This window comes from Pistacia vera, unplaced genomic scaffold (genome assembly GCF_008641045.1).
Source record: "Pistacia vera cultivar Batoury unplaced genomic scaffold, PisVer_v2 Contig700, whole genome shotgun sequence".
Taxonomy (NCBI): domain Eukaryota; kingdom Viridiplantae; phylum Streptophyta; class Magnoliopsida; order Sapindales; family Anacardiaceae; genus Pistacia; species Pistacia vera.
This window is the reverse complement of record NW_022196558.1, coordinates 149,511-170,669: the sequence shown is the minus strand read 5'-3', so window position 1 is coordinate 170,669 and position 21,159 is coordinate 149,511. Positions and strand designations below refer to the sequence as shown.

The following is a 21,159-nucleotide window of genomic DNA, read 5'->3' as shown; positions in this document are numbered from 1 at the left end:
TTAAAGCATATATTTCGCAAAATGCGGATGTGCTGATAAAATACGAAAACTCGCGAATATACGGAATTATACAGTTGGGCGTATAATTCTGTTTATTCCTGAATTACTAGCTACGCTTTTAACTACTTTTTTTTTTTTTTTTACGGTTTTTGAAAGAAAAAAATTGTTCTTTCTTTACTTTAAATATTCTTTTTAGTTTTAAAACTATAAAAGACTGAATTTTTGTTCTTCTTTAGTTTTAACTCTTAACACTATAAAAGATTAAGCTTCGTGAACAGGGGTGGATCCAGCACCTTTGAGGACACCCTTAAGTTTTTTTTTTTTTTTTTAAATTATTAATATATAAACCCACAAAAATTGCTATTAATATATTTCAAGCCCACATCATATGAAAAGTTTAAAACTCTCTCCACTCTTCTTCTCCAAGGCTCACCAGTTTTTTATGATTTTATCCTCAAAATTCTTTACTTTCTCATTCTCTTCTCATGTATTCGACTTAAACTTTTGAAGACTGAAATTGTTGAAGCTTTCACTACTCAAGGTGTACAATTAGCTCTGTTTTTGTGTTTATCAGTTTTAGGTATGTGTATTGCTCATTTCAATTTAGTTTATTTTAGGGTTCAATCATGCTCTTCTTTTTTTCTTTTTTCTTTTTTTTTTTTTTTTTTTTGAGGTTTTTATTCTAATTTGAAGGGAAAAAACATGGATTTGTGAGTTTATTTTGGTTTTGTGTATAAGAATGAACTTGCTTTCCCAAATTAAAACATTAACTATATTTAAAGTACGTTATTCTCACCCACCACTTTCTACTTTCAAACGTTATATTCTGCTACTCAAAATAATTAAAAAATGTGTACTTTCTATATTTATATAAAGAAAATCCTTTTTTTTTTTTATTAATTATATTAAAGTCAACGCAATGTTGACTTAATTAAGTTTTAGTTTATTTAGCTTAGGTAGCTAGGCTTGGTCAAAGTCATGAAAATTTATATTATAATTTTGGAAGCCAAAATTAAAAGATGTTTTAGTCAAGGTTTATTTAACCATTACTCAAAATTTGTTTCTCGTGGATTTATAATGTAAGAAAGTATTGCGTTATTTCATTCTTTTATTTAAGTTCTTATATTGTATTATTTCTTTATTAAGGTTTGGTGATATTTAAGTTTTTACTAGTGTTTAGCAAACGATAACGGAGCCGCGGAGAGTCCCCCTCGACAAAAATTCTGGATCGCCACTAACTTGAACCTTAAGTATTGATGTTACTAGAAATTAGCAACGAATTTTGGAACAGACACTCAAAATTTATTACAATTCAAGCAACTATTGAACAATTATATAACAACTTCTTAGCAACTAACTTTTTAAGAATTTTGTTGAACTTTAATTTAGAGGTTTCGTTTCCAGTTTCTTTTTTCAAAATTTTAAACTAGGTTGAAAAAGGCATAATTGTTAGGAAGTACCAAACAGAAATTCAGTTTGTACTTTGTACATAGTTTATGTTCATTTAACAATTCTTGTCCCGGTTCTTCATGATTTCACAATGGATTAGGCGAACACCTTACGCATACCCAAGGTTTGGTGAAACGACAAGTTGGTACTCAAAAGGTTTTGAAATGACAAATAGGTACCTTCCGTCATGTTCGTAGTGATTTTGTTTGTAATAGTGAAAAGACTAAAATGCCCTTGCAAGTTTGATATTTAGTTTTTTATAAATTTAAAAATTTCTAAAAAACCCCCTAGGTTTGCTAATTGACTAAAACCCCAATATATAAAAATTTTGTAAAATAACAAAACACCCCCGCACCGCCAGTGCCAAATTCCAGCTACCACGTCGGGATCTGGCCGGGAAAAGGCCGATCGAGCATTACGACACAGATCCGACGGGTCTGTGTCGTAACGCAATTTTTCGGTCAGATTCCGGCTTTGGTGGCCGGAATCTGGCACTACGGGTGGCAGTCAAATTAGCAAACCTATGGGGTTTTTTAGAAATTTTTAAATTATAAAAAACTAAAATATCAAACTTTCAAGGGCATTCTAGTCTTTACTATTATCAAACGAAAATCACTAACAGATATGACGGAATATACCTATTTGTCGTTTCAAAACCTTTTAGGTATAACTTGTTATTCGGCAAACCTTGGTAGTGTAAGTTGTTCTGCCAAAAAAGGATTTTCTCCAGAATATCCAAATCATAGGATTGGTAGCTTTATTGACAAATTAGTTTGAATCGAAGTGTAAGCTTATAATTTGACTTAACACAATAGCTTTTAATCTGCAATTGGAGAGAATTTTCCTAAATTAATCTGTTTAGGGTGATTCAAATTGCATGATAGGAATGAACTTTCATACGTTATTTAGACAATATTCAATATGAACCTTCTTCAAATACTTAATAGATATAGCTAAGGGTGCGTTTGGATCGGGAGCATATAAGATAACGGGGATAATCTTCGTTTATTTTGTAAGATTTCAGTGTTTGGTTTGCAAATAATAAAATATTACAGGAATCTTTTATTACAAATAGTGTTTATTGTTAGTAATGTGGGGGGTAATCTAATACCCTCCACCACCCCTCAGATTAAAACATTATAGGGTAATCTGATTTTTATAACTATTTTGCCCTTAACTAAAAATCATTTCAAACACAATTGCCTTCAAATGTCTACCAAATAACAATTATCCAGCCCCTTACATTTGAGAAATTTGCTAAAACACTCCAGCCACAAAAAAGTTTAAAAGTTCACAAAATACCCTTAGATCATGTTAAGATTCCTTAGCAGCCATCTAGCCAGGAATCAAGCCCTCCATCTCCCGCGGGTGTTCTGCGTACTTTGCAATTTGACGTCCCAGTTCATCAAATTCTTGCACCACCAACACCACCACTGCCGTCATCGCCACCACTGCCACCATGGCCTCCACGACCACCCTCATCGCGACTACTACCACCACTACCATTGCCACAGCCACCACCACCACGGCCTCCTCGACCACCAGTGCCATTGCCACTGCCACCACCATTACCATCGCTGCCACCACCACCTTCGCCATCACCACCACGACATCTGCCACCACCGTCGCCACCACAACCTCCACCACTACCACCATCTCCACCACAACCATCGCCACTGCCACCACCACCATGACTTCCACCACTACCACCACCATCACCACCACCACCACTATTGTCACCGCCATTGCCGCCACCACCACCACCACCATTGCCACAAAGTCCACCACCACCACATCCACTGCCGCCGCCACAACGACCACCATCATCGCCACTACCTCCACCACCATCATCACTGCCACCACGACCTCCACCACTACCACCACCATCACCACCACCACCATCGCCATCGCCATTGCCGCCGCTGCCACCACCACCATTGCCACAACGACGATCGTCATCGCCACCGCCACGACCTCCACCACCATCACCACTGCCACCACCACCATCGCTGCCGCCACCACCACCACCACTGCCACCACCACCACCTCCACCACCACCATCACCACTGCCACCACCACCTCTACCACTGTCGCCACCACCAGCTCTGCCACCACCGTCACCACCTCCTGCTAAAGGCTGTTGGAAAAATTGGTATGCACTAGTTCTTTTTTTTTTTTTTTTTTTTTTTTTTAAAAAGAATGTCATGCACTAGATTTATATTATTTTGTTTTCTACTTCTTTGATGAACTCACCAAACATTTGTTCCAAAACTGAAAGATGATCATTATCATGACATTTTAAACTAAATCTAGCTTGCAAAACTACAGTAAGATCATGACTCAATAAACTAAAGATACAAAATTAACCAAATGTTAAATCACTTTTCTGGAGATAAAAGACAACTTGTGGGACAAATTAACATGGAAAAAGATAGAGAATAAGGGGAAAAAAAGTTGTCAACCATTAGGTTTAAGTAATTTCACACAATTGAAGCTTATATCATGGGATATTTTTTTTCTTAATTTTTTATCATTAAAATTAATTTTTGTAAATATTTATGTACACACAATTCAATTGCAGCGTTGGAGTTTTGACTTGCGGTGCCGGTATTGGATGTTTGAGGTGCTGTTCCGAAGGTTCCGAGTGTTTCAATAACTGCAATTAGACTTGGCAAAACGGGTCCAGACCTGCAGATCGGTCTGTACCCGGGTAGAAAATATAGGGTATGGGTCAAATTTATCAGACCTGTTTTGTTTTTACCCGTACCTGGCCCAACCCGTATAGTTGAGGGGTTATATGGGTAAACCTGCGGGCACCCGCGGGTACCCGGTTTTGCAAATCCCTAAAGTGGCTAAGTCCCTAACTCAGACTTTAAAACAAATCTTCATCTTCAACATAACAATTCTCTCCCGCAGTCCCGCCTCTCGATCTCTCATCACTGCATCACTCATCACTCATTCATCATCAGTATACCTCACGGTCCTCACCTAAACCTTATTTATTCATTCTGTAAACTCTTAATCTCTCATCCAGTCTATGATTCCCATTCCTACCACCATCGCTGTGTAGCCCTCTCACTCTGGTCTCTCCTCTCTCTCCCTCTCACGTCGTCGGGACTTGGGCGTCATAACTCGTCATCTCCTCTCTCTCTCCTCTCTCTCGTCGCAAGACTCGCGACTCTTCTCCCCCACCATTGCAGCAGATCCGTGAGTTGGGTTCAAGATCTTTTTATTGTATCTTCCAGAAAAGATGCAACTTGTTTGATGTTTGGGTTTCAAGATCCGTGAGTTGGGTTTCAAGATCTGTTGTTATTGTATCTCCAGAAAAGCTGCAGCTTGTTTGATGTTGGGTTTCAAGATCTGTTTTAACTTCCTGAGTTAGGTTTACAAGTTGTTATAGTTTAGCTGATTCGTGAAATCTCTGTCTGTATGAAGTATGAACAGTAAATGATGAGGATTTTTGTGCTTAGAGTTAGTGAATTGCAGATTTGCAAGCACTGTTTTTAGAGTATAGCTGTCCGACTGTCCCTGTAAATGTGGTTTGAAATGAAGCTGTTTGCCTATTTTCACAAAATAGAATTCTATAAATGTGTTATGCATATGCTACAAAATTGGAGCCATGGTTCAAATTTAGAATTCTGTAATTATTCCAATGTCCTGTACAATTTTCATAACTATAGGAATTTTGGGGTGTAACTATTATATGTGAAAATGTTAGGGGTGAAACTATAAAAACTGAAACCTGGAGAGAGAAAAAAGGGCACCCGCAGGTCCACCCGTACCCGTATAGGGTAGGGCACGGGTCCAATTTATATTTATACAGACCCTATCCACCCGCCGGCTCGTTTTGCCAGGTCTAACGCAATCAATGTTTTGGATGCAATTGGACTGATGCACTAACTGGCGATGACTGTTCGGGGGCTTTGGTATTTTCACTGACTACTTGATTTTTTCAGTAACCTATTTAATTCAAATTGATAATTTATTAGGTTTTTGCAGAATATCTTGCATGTTACTGATCATATACCATTTTTTTTTTATAATTGTTAATAGATAGAAATTCAATTTTGTATTTATTTTAATCGATATTAATAGATAGAAATTCGATTTTGTTGTCTATTACTCAATATGTAGTTTAAATTTATCAACAGGAAGTAGTTTTTTTTTTTTTTTTTTTTTTTTTTTTTAGGAAAGTTTGATTATATTAACTCTGTCACTTCATATGCCAAACATATCTAGTTTATTGGAATTTTAATAGATTATGATCATTCTAAGGGAAGTGATTTTTCAACCGCACTTATTTTATATAGCCTTATGATAAAATTGTAATAAATAAATAAAATAAGAAGTATGTTTTAAACCTATAATTGTGATCTTGTTTAGTATTGATCTTTCTTGCTCATAAATAAACTGCTTGTAATTTAAAATAAATAAAATAAGATTGTGAATTACTATAAAAACAAGGAAGTTACCTCAAATGGAACATATGAGAAAGAGCCAGTTTTTATAGTCTTAATCAAACTAACCCATTTAGTCTCCTATTTTCTATAAGTTTTATTTCTTCTGTGTAGAAATCAAATACTTTTACCACTAGGAGTAGATATTAGTACGGTAAAAAAAGGTATGGGTATGATAAAGTAAAAGGTGAAAAATACGTTTGTAAAAATTTAGCCTAAAATTCATATACGGAAAAAATACGGTATGAATATATATAGGTTTAATATGACACATTGTCAATAATACATTTTGAAAAATACGTAGTATTAATCCTGGTTTTAGCACTTTTTATGGTCCACCACATCAATATAGTTTACAATACACAAATATTCAATTTGCAAATAATACATATGTGCTGATAAAATACAACAATAATACGAATAATTCTTGAATAAATGTTTAAAGCATATATTTCGCAAATAATGCGGATGTGCTGAAAATACGAAAACTCGCGAATATACGCGAATTATACAGTTGGGCGTATAATCATGTTTATTCCTGAATTTACTATAGCTAGCTTTTAACTACTTTTTTTTTTTTTTTTACTGTTTTGAAAGAAAAAAAATTGTTCTTTCTTTACTTTAAATATTCTTATTTTAGTTTTAAAACTATAAGACTGATATTTTTGTTCTTCTTTAGTTTTTAAACTCTTAACACTATAAAAGATTAATAGCTTCGTGAACAGGGGTGGATCCAGCACCTTTGAGGACCTACCCTTAAGTTTTTTTTTTTTTTTTTAAATTATAATATATAAACCCACAAAAATTGCTATTAATATTTTCAAAGCCCACATCATATGAAAAGTTTAAAACTCTCTCCACTCTTCTCTCCACGGCGCACCAGTTTTTTATGATTTTATCCTCAAAATTCTTTACTTTCTCATTCTCTTTCTCATGTTTTCGACCTTAAACCTTTTGAAGACTGAAATTGTTGAAGCTTTCACTACTCAAGGTGTCAATTAGCTCTGTTTTGTTGGTTTTATCATTTTAGGTATGTATTGCTCATTTCAATAATTTAGTTTATTTTAGGGTTGAATCATTTTTTTTTTTTTGAGGTTTTTTATTCTAATTTGAAGGGAAAAGACATGGATCTTGTGAGTTTATTTTGTGTTTTGTGTATAAGAATGAACTTGCTTTCCCAAATTAAAACATTAACTATATTTTAAAGTACGTTATTCTTCACCCACCACTTTCCTACATTTCAAACGTTACTATTCTGCTACTCAAAATAATTAAAAAAATGTGTACTTTCTATATTTATATAAAGAAAAATCCCTTTTTTTTTTTTTATTAATTCATATTAAAAGTCAACGCAATGTTGACTTAATTTAAGTTTTAGTTTACTTTAGCTTAGGTCAGGCTTGGTCAAAGTCATGAAAATTTATATTATAATTTTTGGAAGCCAAAAATTAAAAGATTGTTTTAGTCAAGGTTTATTTAACATATTTACTCAAAATTTTGCTTCTCGTGGATTTATTAATGTAAGAAAGTATTGCGTTATTGCATTCTTTTATTTTAAGTTCTTAATATTGTATTATTTTCTTTATTTAAGGTTTGGTGAGTATTTTAAGTTTTTACTAGTTGTTTAGCAAACGATAACGGAGCCGCGGAAGTCCCCCCTCGACAAAAATTCTGGATCCGCCACTATTCTTGAACCTTAATGTTATTGATGTTACTAGAAATTAGCAACGAATTTTGGAACAGACACTCAAAATATTTATTACAATTCAAGCAACTATTGAACAATTATATAACAACTTCTTTAGCAACTAACTTTTTAAGAATTTTGTTGAACTTTAATTTAGAGGTTTCGTTTCCAGTTTCTTTTTTCAAAAATTTTCAAACTAGGTTGAAAAAGAGCATAATTGTTAGGAAGTACCAAACAGAAATTCAGTTTGTACTTTGTACATAGTTTATGTCTCATTTAACAACTTCTTGTCCCCGGTTCTTCATGATTTCACAATGGATTAGGCCGAACACCTTACGCATACCCAAGGTTTGGTGAAACGACAAGTTGGTACTCAAAAGGTTTTGAAATGACAAATAGGTACCTTCCGTCATGTTCTGTTAGTGATTTTTGTTTGATAATAGTGAAAAGACTAAAATGCCCTTGCAAGTTTGATATTTTAGTTTTTTATAAATTTAAAAATTTCTAAAAAACCCCCTAGGTTTGCTAATTTGACTAAATACCCCAATATATAAAAATTTTGTAAAATAACAAAACACCCCCGCCACCCGCAGTGCCAAATTCCAGCTACCACCGTCGGGATCTGGCCGGAAAAGGCCAGATCGACGCATTACGACACAGATCCGACGGGTCTGTGTCGTAACGCAATTTTTCGGTCAGATTCCGGCTTTGGTGGCCGGAATCTGGCACTACGGGTGGCAGTCAAATTAGCAAACCTATGGGGTTTTTTAGAAATTTTTAAATTTATAAAAAACTAAAATATCAAACTTTCAAGGGCATTCTAGTCTTTTCACTATTATCAAACGAAAATCACTAACAGAATATGACGGAATATACCTATTTGTCGTTTCAAAACCTTTTAGGTACTAACTTGTTATTTCGGCAAACCTTAGGTATGTGTAAGTTGTTCTGCCCAATGGGTTATGTTGAAAGTTGAAACCGTTTCGTGTCGTACCACATTCATGTCGTGTCAAATATTCTTAAACCAGAGTCATGAGTTTATTGGGTTTAATCTGTACTTCATCATACTAAAAAGGTTACGTAATTATAATTTAAAACTCTTAATAAAATTAAAAAAATTGGTTTAATTTTCAATATAATTTAAATAAAAAAGGATTTTCTCCAGAATATCCAAATCATAGGATTGGTAGCTTTATTGACAAATTAGTTTGAATCGAAGTGTAAGCTTATAATTTGACTAAACACAATAGCTTTTAATCTGCAATTGAAGAGAATTTTCCTAAATTAATCTTTTTAGGGTGATTCAAATTGCATGGTAGGAATGAACTTTCATACGTTCTTTAGACAATATTCAATATGAACCTTCTTCAAATACTTGATAGATATAGCTGAGGGTGCGTTTGGATCAGTATTTAAATCTGAGAGTGCATTTGGATAGGGAGCATATAAGATAACATGGATAATCTTCGTTTATTTTACAAGATTTTGGTGTTTGGTTTGCAAGTAATAAAATATTATAGGAATCTTTTATTACAAATAGTGTTTATTGTTAGTAATGTAGGGGGTAATCTGATACCCTCCCCCACCCTTGGGATTAAAATATTATCGGGTAATCTGATTTTTATACTTATTTTGCCCTTAACTAAAAATCATTTTAGACACAAATGCCTTCAAATGTCTACCAAATAACAATTACCCAGCCCCCCTACATTTGAGAAATTAGCTAAAACACCCCAACCACAAAAAAAGTTTAAAAGTTAACAAAATACCCTTAGTCACCCAAAACCATCGCCGGTCGTTACTCACCACCGTTAGTCGTCAACGTTAGTTGTCACAATGGTGCATGACCAGCAGGATCTAGTCAATCGTGCGTCGGTAAGGGCTTTTCTGGCCAAAGATCTGACCTTTTCATGACCAGATCTGTGACCGTTTCACGGCCACATCTTTGGCCGTGAAATGACCATAGATCTGGCCATGAAATGGCCATAGATCTGGCTGTGAAACGGCCATGGATTTGATATACATGGCTGGAAATGGCTTTTCTGGCTCACGGTCAGCCATATACAGCCAGTCATGCATCATTCCTTCGACTGTCGACGGCGGCCTATGGTGGTGGCTGGCTGGCTGGCTACCGGCAATTGCTTTGGGTGGGTGGGGATGATTTTGTTACAAATTAAAGTTTTATATAGCTGGGGTGTTTCAGCAAAATTTCAAATGGAAGGGATTAAAAGAAATTATTCAAAAAATAATATTATGTTAATATTTAAAAAGAAGGGCAATTTAGTAATCTATATAACATACCCTCCCATTTATCCTCCCAACCAAACATATTATTTGTAATGCCCATATCGAGATACGTAGCTTTACTTATGCCTTAATACCCTTAGTTGAATTTTGTTAAAGTTATCTTGAACAAGTGTGAAAAAATTCCCTAAAATTTCATTAGGGGCAAATGGTCTTTTCACTCATAATTAGTTGAAAAAGTGGGGAATGAAAAGAAGTAGAATAACATGGAGAAGTTAATAAAAATAAGGGCATTATGGTAATTGACTAAGGGACATATATGGAGTTTCATAGAAAGTACAAGGGTAAAATGAGAAACTATAAGTAATATTTTGTTATATTAACAGTTAAAAAATAAAACCCTAGCCATTCTTCCCCTTCCATTCACGCCACCTTCCACCCAAGTTCTCTCAAATTTCTTCAATCATTTTTCAAGGAAATTCATAGATCTTGGTTTATTTGTAGTGGAATTTCAATCACAAGCATCCTTAGGTAAGATCCTTGCACTAAGATATAAGATTAAATTTCTAAAGTGTTGAATTCTTATGATTTGCGTTCATAGGATTTAAGAGAAAAAGAGTTGGATTAAGGAAGACTACTAAAGTGTTGGATTGCTCACATCTAAGGTAAGTAAATTCAACCCTAGTTATGATTGGAGTAAACTTGTGAAGAGAACTTCCTTTATGCATGTATGTGCTTATATATGAAGAATTGTTGATGGAATGGATGTTGAATGATGGTTAGAATTTATCAATGAGAAATAGTGTTTATGTACTTGATGTTTGATGAGAGTTTGGATGAATTATGGAAGAATTGGAGTAGAATTTATGGAGTGTGAATCCTGGACATGTTTGACGTTAATCTTGGTGTATTTTATTCCAAATTTTGGTGGCTTAGAAGAGAGGTAGAAATGTAGCCAAATTAGAGTTGATGTGTGCATATAAATTGTTTGATAAAATGTCAAAGAGAAGTGCATACATGATTATGATTATTTGTTATATTGAGATGAGTTTGTAGATGGTAGAGAATGACATGTTTACATTCCATATTGCATTATTGCATCCAAACATGTGAATTTAGAAAGAATAATAAGCATGAGTCCATCTACATGCATACATACTCATAAGAGCATTAAAGAGCAATAATAAACATTAAAGTTAAAGAACAAATAGAAAGAAATGAGAAATATTAAAGAAGTTCAAATCTGAATTTTTTTTTAAAGAAGTGTAAAAAGATAAAAGAAGAGAAGGTTGTTGCGATGGGGAACCCGTGAGTGACATAGCCCCACATGCACGCCACCTTTAGTTAGCGGCCTCAGAATCAGAAAGGAGAATTGTACAGTCCGTTAGAAATGCATGTGGATGAGGACTGTATCCAGAATTAGAGAATACACTCACACGGTCAGTGTTCCAAATCCATGCCTCAACCAAGTCCGATCGGAATAGAAAGAAAAAACGACTAGAAAAGAAAAGAAAAGAAAGAAATGAAGCATAGAAAGAAATACAGAGAAATGAAACAGAAAACAGAATAAGAAAAATAGAAAAAACAGAAAAGAAAATGCATATCCTATGCATTTGTGCATTTGCATCATACATATGCATGATACCATGCCTACTATCATGAGTAGTGAGAAATTAGAAACAGAGAAAGAACAGTGAAGATTAGAGAAGTGTGATGTAAGGAAAGAAATTCAGAATATAAGCAACGATGAGAGAAGGGTAGTATTGCGGGTTTACTTACTGAGCAATTAGTGTCCATCCCATTGTTTTCAATGTTTTTGCAGGTAGTAGGTGAGATGCGGTCGCTTGGAACGTCAAGAAGCAAAAGGGTTTGGCAACACTGTCGAGTTGTTGTTTTGGAACGTCAAGAAACGGAAGGGTTTGGCAACACTATCGAGTTGTTATTTTGTGACTTTATTATATTATGAAAAGATTTGTATATAAAGAAAAACTAAATATGGGCCCATTATTTTATACTCATCTACATGTATATTTTCTTATACATATTTAGTAAGTTTTACTGTTATTTTACGAGTATACTACTAGAGAGAGAGAAAGCATTATATTATTCATCAATTTATTCGAACAAACCAAACACATTTTCTAAACATTTTCAATAATCTTCAAAGTGATATATCTTTCCGTTAATATAACATCTCTTATAATAAAATATTATATAATTCAAACGCCCCCTGGTAACTAAAGAGTATATTTGTTGAGTTATTAATAATGCATTAACAATAACTTATTCTTTTTTCGTACTATACTTGAGACTGTTGAATGAATGTTTAGGCATCATATTTCGAAGCTTGAAGAAGAAATTTATCAGGTTAATAACTCTTTTTAATCCATACTTGATTGTGTGTAACACCGATTTGACTCAAGAAAATAACCGTTGATATAACAGATTCCTTATCTTCAAATAATGTCAACTTTATGGTCTATCAACGGACAATGATATTGGTGATAAGATGCTCTTTTATGATAAGCTTATGATTACGAGTAAGAGAGTACATTCCGAAAATTTTCATAATTATAATTCTTTATAATTTTTATAAAAATATATAAAAGTTAAATAAAAAATAAAAAATCTTGAACCTAACACCTCTTTTTCATCCCCACCCTACCCTACACGGCCCCAACCTCAAACAAAACCCCCACCCCCACACACCCATCGTTGGCAAGCCTTGCACACCCATCGTTGGCAAGCCTTGCACACCCACCATTGGTGAGTAAAGATAGTAAGGCTTATCCTTGTGCATGTGTGGGCCGAGAGAGTCTCCGACTGACCTGAGTCGAGACGTAGAGCTGAAGGCTGTCGTAATTAGGAATTGCCCACTCTCGTTAGGTGGATGAGTTTGCTACAACGGTTGTGGCCGAAACCGAAATGGGTTTGGATCAGAATATTCAAGGATGAGGGCCTTCCTTCTAACGTCAAAATGTTGATGTGAAAATCTGCATCGACCTAGATGTCAATACAAGAATCCACAACAACTAGAGATACTCAGTTGATCGTATTGAAATCGAGCAAGATGGGTGCGTGACTCTAGGGGGTCAGCAAAGAAGAATGTATTAATGCATAAATATGGATGAGACTGGGACGAATGTCCTCGATGACGATGCAAGAACATGACCCTTTTAAAGTGGTTTGGCTAGAGAAAAACCCAAAGTCTACATACACTGATATTATATCTGGATAGAAACTAAGTCACCATCCTCTCTTTTCTTCTTTCCTTTTTCTTTTTATATGGAGTACCGAGGGTGTCATGATGACAGGCATGTCAACCGGGTCGTCATGGTTTAAACGACGATCGGAGGCCACATGCTTCTCAATGGAAAGGAATCAGGGCCATCTCAAGAACATTTGTGACCCTAGGCAAGAGTTACTTTGGGAGCCTTATAATAATATAAGCATATATTAAAAAAAAAATATTTCAAATTTATTTTCTTGCCTTTTAAGATGCAAAATCACTTAGGAGGGGTGAATGGCGATCGACAGGCTAACTAGGTCAGGTTGGTGGGGGGTTTTGGAGAGCAGATGTTGGAGAAGCAATGGGTGGTGAAATAGGTAATTTCCAATGCCCGGATTGGCCAGAAAAGGCTTGAGAAGTCGCAACCCAAAAGGTAACGGTGGCCTACAATTGGCGGAGTAAACGGATGAGGTATGATACCGATTTTAGTGAGAGGGTTGAGGGGAGGAAGATGGTGGTGTCGAGGAAGGCCAACAACGCCAGGTACATGCTGAAAAGGCCGAAAATGGCTGTCGTGCGCGGTGGGGTTGGGTTATGAGATTCATAAAAAATCGGTCAAATCAAGGGCTATCAAAGTTGGAAAAACGCTTGGGAAATGATAAAGTGATGATTCCCATCAATTTTGGTGAGAAAATTGATCGGAATCAACTCCAAACGGCTAGCAACGGAAGAGGGGGTGGAGATGATTTATGTGAATGTCGAATTTTAGGATGGAATTGGGGTTGAGTAATTTGAGACATATAAATGACTATTTTAGCTTTTTATTGTTAAAAGAAATTCAATGTGATAATTTAGGGGTGAAAATTAGAATATATAAAACTAGAGGTACAAACTTACTATTTCGTCAAACTTTGGGTAGAAATATATGTAAAATGTTTATAATAAAACTAGAGGTACAAACTTATTTTTGTAATATATGAAAAAAAATTATAAAAAATTTGGCCCCTATTTTTTTGGGGCCCTAGGCAGGTGCCTCACCTGCCTACCCCTTGAGCCAGGCCTGTTCCCATCTCTATACTTGTCGATGCTTGATTTTGATACTAATAACCTCGTACATGCAAAGTGTTAAGAGGATCTTAGAAATTACACATGATATGATTATGAGAGTTAAGTATGGTGCAATAATGATATAAGTTTCAATAAACATAAATAAAAGATTGACAAGAGAGATTTTTGTAGTGGTTCGAATGCTTAAAACGAATTCTACATCCATAATTATTTTATTATTCTCTGACTATTTTTCTAATATTGCCTTTAAGGCATACAAAAATAGAGTAATGCGTTGTTTAAAGAGAAAATAATGGTTGAAGCTCGAATGTGTGTCCAACTTTCATATGCCAAGCCTCTCTTTTTCATAAAAAGAGGTGCCCATTTATACCTTTAAGGTCAATGTAATGAGTGTTTTTGCAAGTTCTCTTGACACGTGGAGATCACTCCTTAATTCTTATCTTAAAACGAGATATGATTGATATAAATGCTCTAAAGTCGGTTTGGTCTTGACAGCTAAATTTATTTTATCCTTTAACTCTTGCTAAACTTTGATTGATGGGACTGACAGCTCATTATGATTGGTGGTACTGATGTCAGTGTAATTTTACCCATAAAAGAAGCCCCACAGTTTTTGGAGTGTATAATTGTGCTTCAAAAACTCATGTCTTTGATATGAATGACTGTCGCATTATATGTTGTAGTCTCAAACTAAAGAGCCCAAATTATGCCTGGTGTGACCGGGTGTTGACTAGGACTGCGATTTGAAAGCTTGGAGCGATCTGAAGCTGATCACGATCTGATAACTGACATAAAATATCTAGTAGATGAATTCCTGGAGAGAGCTAAGCGTCAAAAGCCAAAACGCTGGTTCAGATGTCCTAAATGAACATGCCAACTTAAAACAGCCATAACTTTTGATCTAAGAGGAGTTTTAAAGCCCGTAAGATATCAACGGAAAACTCGTTCCAGTTGATGTCATTTTCGAGGCCAAAATCCACCGTTTCGGCATGTTTCAGAGCTGTTTTAAGTTTTCTACACGTTTTTTCTTATGCTAACAATTGATCACGATCTGAGAACGGAGAGCTGAGAATTGAGAACACAATCTGAGGCTTTTTGCAATGTAAAAGCTGAAAGTTGATCGCGATTTGAGAGCTAGGAGTTGATCGTGATCTGATAAGGGCTCTATCTGAGAGCTTAAGGCACGCGATCACAACGATATGAAGCGTGCGATCTCAAGATGAGGAGCTTGATCTAGATCGCGCGATCTGAACGATTTGGGGCATGCGATCTGAACGATCGCGAACTGAACGATCGCGAACTGAACGATTTGAGATACGCGATTTGAATGATCTAAGGCGCGTGATCTGAACGATCCGAGGCATACGATTTGAACGATCTAAGGCGTGCGATCTGAATGATCTGAGGCGCGCGAATTGAACAATCTGAAGTGCGCGATCTCAAGCGAACGAGCGAGCTTATGAGGTCAATCAGAGAGCATAAGAAGCTTGATATGAGATCATAAGGAGCTAGATCTGAGAGCATAGAGCACAAGGACTTCATCAGAAAGCATGAAGCTTGATATGAGAACACAACGAGTTCGATCAGAAAGCTCGAAGCTTGATCTAAGAACACAAACAGTTTGATCAGAAAGCTTGAAGCTTGATATGAGATCACAAGCAATTCGATCAGAAAGCTTTAAGCTTGATCTGAGAATANCAAGAGTAAAAGCGATTCATCACTTTTACTCTTGGTCGCTTAAGCGATTACAGATCGCTTAAGAGATCCTGTACGAGGCAGAATCAACATCTGCCAGATCTAAGATCGCTTAAGCGATCGTTTATATCGCTTAAGCGATTCATCGCTTTTACTCTTAAGCAATCCTAAATAGCTTAAGCGACCAAGAGTAAAAGCCATCAATCGATGATCGCTTAAGCGATCTTAGGTCTCGGCAAGTACAAATACCTTTTCTTTGGTGGCCTCCTCCTCCTCGTCTAAACTCTCGCCGGACTCCTCTTCCTGACCTGAATTCTACATGGCCTCCTCTTCCTCTTTAGAACCGTTTTGCTCCTATTCTCTCTCTTGTTGTGATGTCATCGTCTCCACTGCTGGAACCCCTTCACTGATCGGAGGATCCACCAGAGCAGCCATTGAACTACTTGCGCCGTCGGACTCTACGATTCGAAGAGGCGTTGGGTTTTCCTCCTCATTATGAATGTTAGCCATGGTTTTAAGAAAGGAAGAAGCTTTAGGATTGAATTTGGGTGTGAAAATTTGCCAGAATATGGACTGTTATCGCCGAAAATTGCACAGAATGCATTTAGGGATTAAAGATATTGATTTTTGCCTTAATTGGTTTTGATTAAGCGATTTGAATGGGTGGGGCTCTTTTTCAATTTTCAAATTTTAAAACTTTCATTAATTATGATTTTGTCCTTATATGTTTTAATCTTTTCATTTTAACCCATTTTACATGTTTAATGGATCCTAACTGTGCCACGTCAGCTTCTCTAAATTTAAAAAAAATGAAAAACAGTTTCAAGGCCATTTTCTTAAATCGAAACTTGGGATGACCGGTCAGCTAAATTTTCTCATGTTTATGTGAGAGGGTGCAAAATCTTGGCTTATCTTTTCACTTTATCAATCCTCTAAAATTCGGATCAAATTTGGATTAGGTTTTATCCTGATCCGAATATTTAGATTGGATCAAAAAAGTCTCCAACCGGATCGGATATCTGGTTTTGTACACCCTTAGGCTTCAGTTTTCTAAACTTATGCTGAGAAAGAGAATTAATTGTGAAATATTACAAAAAATAAAACGTGAAATAATTAAGAATCCTATTAGCTGCGGACTAAATTTGCAACGGTTGAATCCTTTTTTGGTTATTCATTAACAAGACCAAGGAACCTATCTTCCATATTTTTCTTAACCAAAGGAATGCTATTAACAACTTCGAAATCTTACAATATCTCATCCTATTCCCATAATCACCGACTGAGGTAATAACAACGAAATAAAACTCGAAATTATTCTTCAATCTTAACCATTTGTTTATGATCTTGAACACCTTAACAAACACTATTTCTATTAAATATGAACTCTTATATTCACCGATTGATCAATGGCTATTGGTTTTGGATAGTCGCATTGTGTTCTTTATTGGAGAAAATTTGGTGGTTTGATCCATATTGGTAGTTTTATTTAGGTTTTGTACAAATGATTTAAGATTGAGGAGGCGGTTGTGGGTAGACCTGGCAAAACGAGTCTAGACCCGCGGGTCGATCCGTACCTGGGTAGAAAATATAGGGTATGGGTCTAATTTATTAGACCCGTTTTGTTTTTACCCGTACCCGACCCAACCCGTATAGTTGAGGGGTTATATGGGTAAACCCGCGGGTACCCATTTTTGCAAATCCCTAAAGTGGCTAAGTCCCTAACTTAGACTTTAAAACAAATCTTCATCTTCAACATAACAATTCTCTCCTGCAGTCCCGCCTCTCGATCTCTCATCACTGCATCACTCATCACTCATTCATCATCAGTATACCTCACGGTCCTCACCTGAACCTTATTTATTCATTCTGTAAACTCTTAATCTCTCATCCAGTCTATGATTCCCATTCCCAATACCACCGTCGCTGGTAGCCCTCACTCTAGTCATCTCCTCTCTCTCATGTCGTCGGGACTTGGGCGTCGGCTCATCATCTCCTCTCTCTCTTCGTCGCAAGACTCGCGACTCTTCTCCCCACCATTGCAGCAGATCCGTGAGTTGGGTTTCAAGATCTGTTTTTATTGTATCTTCCAGAAAAGATGCAGCTTGTTTGATGTTTGGGTTTCAAGATCCGTGAGTTGGGTTTCAAGATCTGCTTTTATTGTATCTTCCAGAAAAGCTGCAGCTTGTTTGATGTTTGGGTTTCAAGATCTGTTTTTAACTTCCGTGAGTTAGGTTTCAAGATTTGTATAGTTTAGCTGATTCGTGAAATCTCTGTCTGTATGAAGTATGAATAGTAAATGATGAGGATTTTTGTGCTTAGAGTTAGTGAATTGCATATTTGCAGGCACTGTTTTTAGAGTAATAGCTGTCCGGCTGTCCCTGTAAATATGGTTTTGAAATGAAGCTGTTTGCCTATTTTCACAAGTATAATTCTATAAATGTGTTATGCATATGCTACAAAATTGGAGCCATGGTTCAAATTTAGAATTCTGTAATGAATTATTTCCAATGTCCTATACAATTTTCATAACTGCAGGAATTTTGGGGGTATAACTGTTATAATTGAAAACTACTAGGGGTGAAACTGTAAAAACTGAAACCTGGAGAGAGAAACAACGGGCACCCGCTGGTCCACCCGTACCCGTATAGGGTAGGGCACGGGTCCAATATTTTAGACCCGTATACATCGACCCGTATTAGACCTGTACCCGTGTGGCCCGTACCCGTAAGGACTCGACCTATAGCCGGCCCACCCGCCCGTTTTGCCAGGTCTAGTTGTGGGTAGTTGAAGTTAGGGGTGTTCGGTTCTGGGTACCCTGCACTTTTTGAAGGAACCGGAGCCGGAACCGGAACCGATGTTTCCTTGAAATTTGGAACCAAAACCGAAACCGACGGTTCCGATTCCTAGGTACCCAGAACCAGAACTTGTAACAACGATTTCGGTTTAGGTTCTGGGTACCCTGTAAAATTATGAACCCCCCAAAAGTTTTTAAAATGGCAAAAAAACCCTTAAAAACTTACAAATACGCCCCTACCTGGCACTTGTTAACAAAAATAAAATTACAAATTATAAATTCAAAATTACAAACTCCATTACTTTATAAAGTTAGATTCTCAGAAGTCAAACCAACTTACTTTAAAAGTTATGAAATATAAATATAAATGTATTTACATTACTTTTTCTACAAAAGTTTTTATTAACCCCCCTAATATTTAATTTTATTTTATATTAGTCTTGGTTCCTGGTTCCTGGTTCTGGTTCCGGTTTCTAACTATAGGAACCGGAACCGGAACCGCACATTAACGATTCCAAAAATTTGGAACCGGAACCGGAACTGCACAGTAACGATTCCAAAAATTTGGAACCGGAACCTACCCATTGACGATTGGTTCTGGGTAGGAACCGGAACCAAACCCAGGGTACCCATCAGTTCCGGTTCCAACCGGTTCTTTTGAACACCCCTAGTTGAAGTATTCTTTGGGTATTTTTAATTAATTATTTTAGTCAATTATGACACACATTAATTTACCAAAACCATAAGGACTAAAATTATTTAACTCTATCTTGTTCAAATTAAGTTTGGGAGAAAGAGATGGTAAATCTTTTTCACCTTACACCATTAATAATCACAATTTAACTGAATAGGGCCATAAAGCTCAAATGGAATTATGCATATAGCAGACAAGTAAGGAAGTTTCATTCTTTTCATAAACCCTACCAAATCTGTTTTCTTTTTAATTTTAGTTATCAATAAACCCACAACCCTTTTGAATAAAGGCTGATCAATCTGAAATTTACATTCTTCAACAGAAACATATCCATATATAAATTTAATTTTCAGGTGAAGTAGCATAGCTTTATCCGTTAAATTTGATAATAATTTAAATTAGAATAGGGTCCATCTGACTAAGATTCTGAGTCATCCTCGTCACTGCCACCGCATAATACTCCCTTCTGTCCCACTTTCGCCCATTCTATATACTACAATATTATTATTATTATTATTATTTTATAAGGTGATTGATCAATTGTTATGTGAATAAAACACAGAAGGCGTCTGATTGGAGGTTATTGGAGATTATTGAGATTAAGTCATCTTATATCTTGATTACCACATTTAGTTATCAAATAATATAAGATACCGATAATCTTCAAATACCACAATAGTGATTACTATTAATAATATTAGAGATAATCTGATTACCTCTATTTTCTTAGATATTCTAAGATTACTAAGATTATCTTTTTTTATTACAATTCTATCTCTTATTAATAAAATTTTAGGACAATAATACTCTGATTTTTGAATTCTTTACATGAATATGGCTTTTACTATTTCACCCAAATTAATTAATTTTTTGGACAAAATTACTCTTGAATTCAAAACAAATTGCAGTCCTCCCAAGCCACCACCCCCACCCACCTGCCGCCAACAACCACCACCGCAGCCAGCCACCGCCGCCTCCGGAACGACGCACGGAAGGCTGAAAATGGTCGTCATACGCCCATATGGCCATTTCCAACCAAATCTAATTTGGTTGTCAAATGCTAGATCTGTCGATCCAGCCGTCAGTGGCCATCGATTTGGCCGTTGACGACCAGATCTGTCATGTTTGGCCATTTCTGGCCAGATCTTTGGCTAGAAATGGTCATACGACACACAGAGGCCATTTTCTGTCTTTCGTGCACCATTAGGTTGTCGGCTACCGACGGCCTGCGATGGTTGCCAGCGGCCGATAATGGCTAGGTTGGTGAGGGTGCTTTGTTAATTTTTTAAACTTTTATTATAAGATTGTTTTTGCTAAGTTTTTAAATGCAGGGGGTTATTATAATTCAAATAACAATTAATATTAAAAAATAATAAATAATAATATTTAATTAGACGATAATTCATAAATTTAAATAACATACCTACCAATTTACTCTTTCTAACCAAACATATTAATATAACATACCTACCAATTTACTCTTTCTAACCAAACATATTAATATAACATACCCACCAATTAACCAAATACATTTTTCTAAAGATTTTCAATAATTTTCAAACTAATCTAACATTCCGCTATAAGGAGGGGCCGAGGAATCATTTTATCAACCCTAAATTATTGCGATAATTAAACAGGACCCAGCTAAAAATCAGTCTTTGCACCATTCTCAATTACCTCAACGTTTGTTGGCTTCATTCACTTTGATTCCAAAATATCCCAACTTTCAATCTCTTCAACTCATCCAAATCCCGGCATAAGCTGGCTGTATTAACCGACAAATTTCGAACCCATATGATAATCACTGTGACACAGAGCAATCCAAGAATGGACTTTGTGGTA

At 35.9% G+C, this 21,159-nt stretch overlaps 1 protein-coding gene across 1 annotated transcript; it reads right to left on the bottom strand.

The window, feature by feature from the left end:
- Nucleotides 1-2,854: 2,854 nt before the first annotated feature.
- On the bottom strand, nt 2,855-14,136 carry LOC116114127 (acanthoscurrin-2-like). The gene is made up of 2 exons (XM_031400282.1): nt 14,105-14,136; nt 2,855-3,440 (listed from the first exon to the last, which is right to left on the bottom strand). Exons 1-2 carry the CDS (start codon nt 14,134-14,136, stop codon nt 2,855-2,857), a joined length of 618 nt encoding a protein of 205 aa, XP_031256142.1.
- Nucleotides 14,137-21,159: the final 7,023 nt, after the last annotated feature.

What these genes read in the sequence shown, in the direction of transcription:
- LOC116114127 (XM_031400282.1), bottom strand. Translation starts at nt 14,136, where the DNA reads ATGGGAACAGGCCTGGCTCAAGGGGTAGGCAG. An exon ending in CTGGCTCAAGGGGTAGGCAG is followed by an intron (nt 3,441 to 14,104) that starts GTGAGGCACCTG and finishes TGGTGGTGGCAG; the next exon opens with TGGTGATGGTGGTGGAGGTC.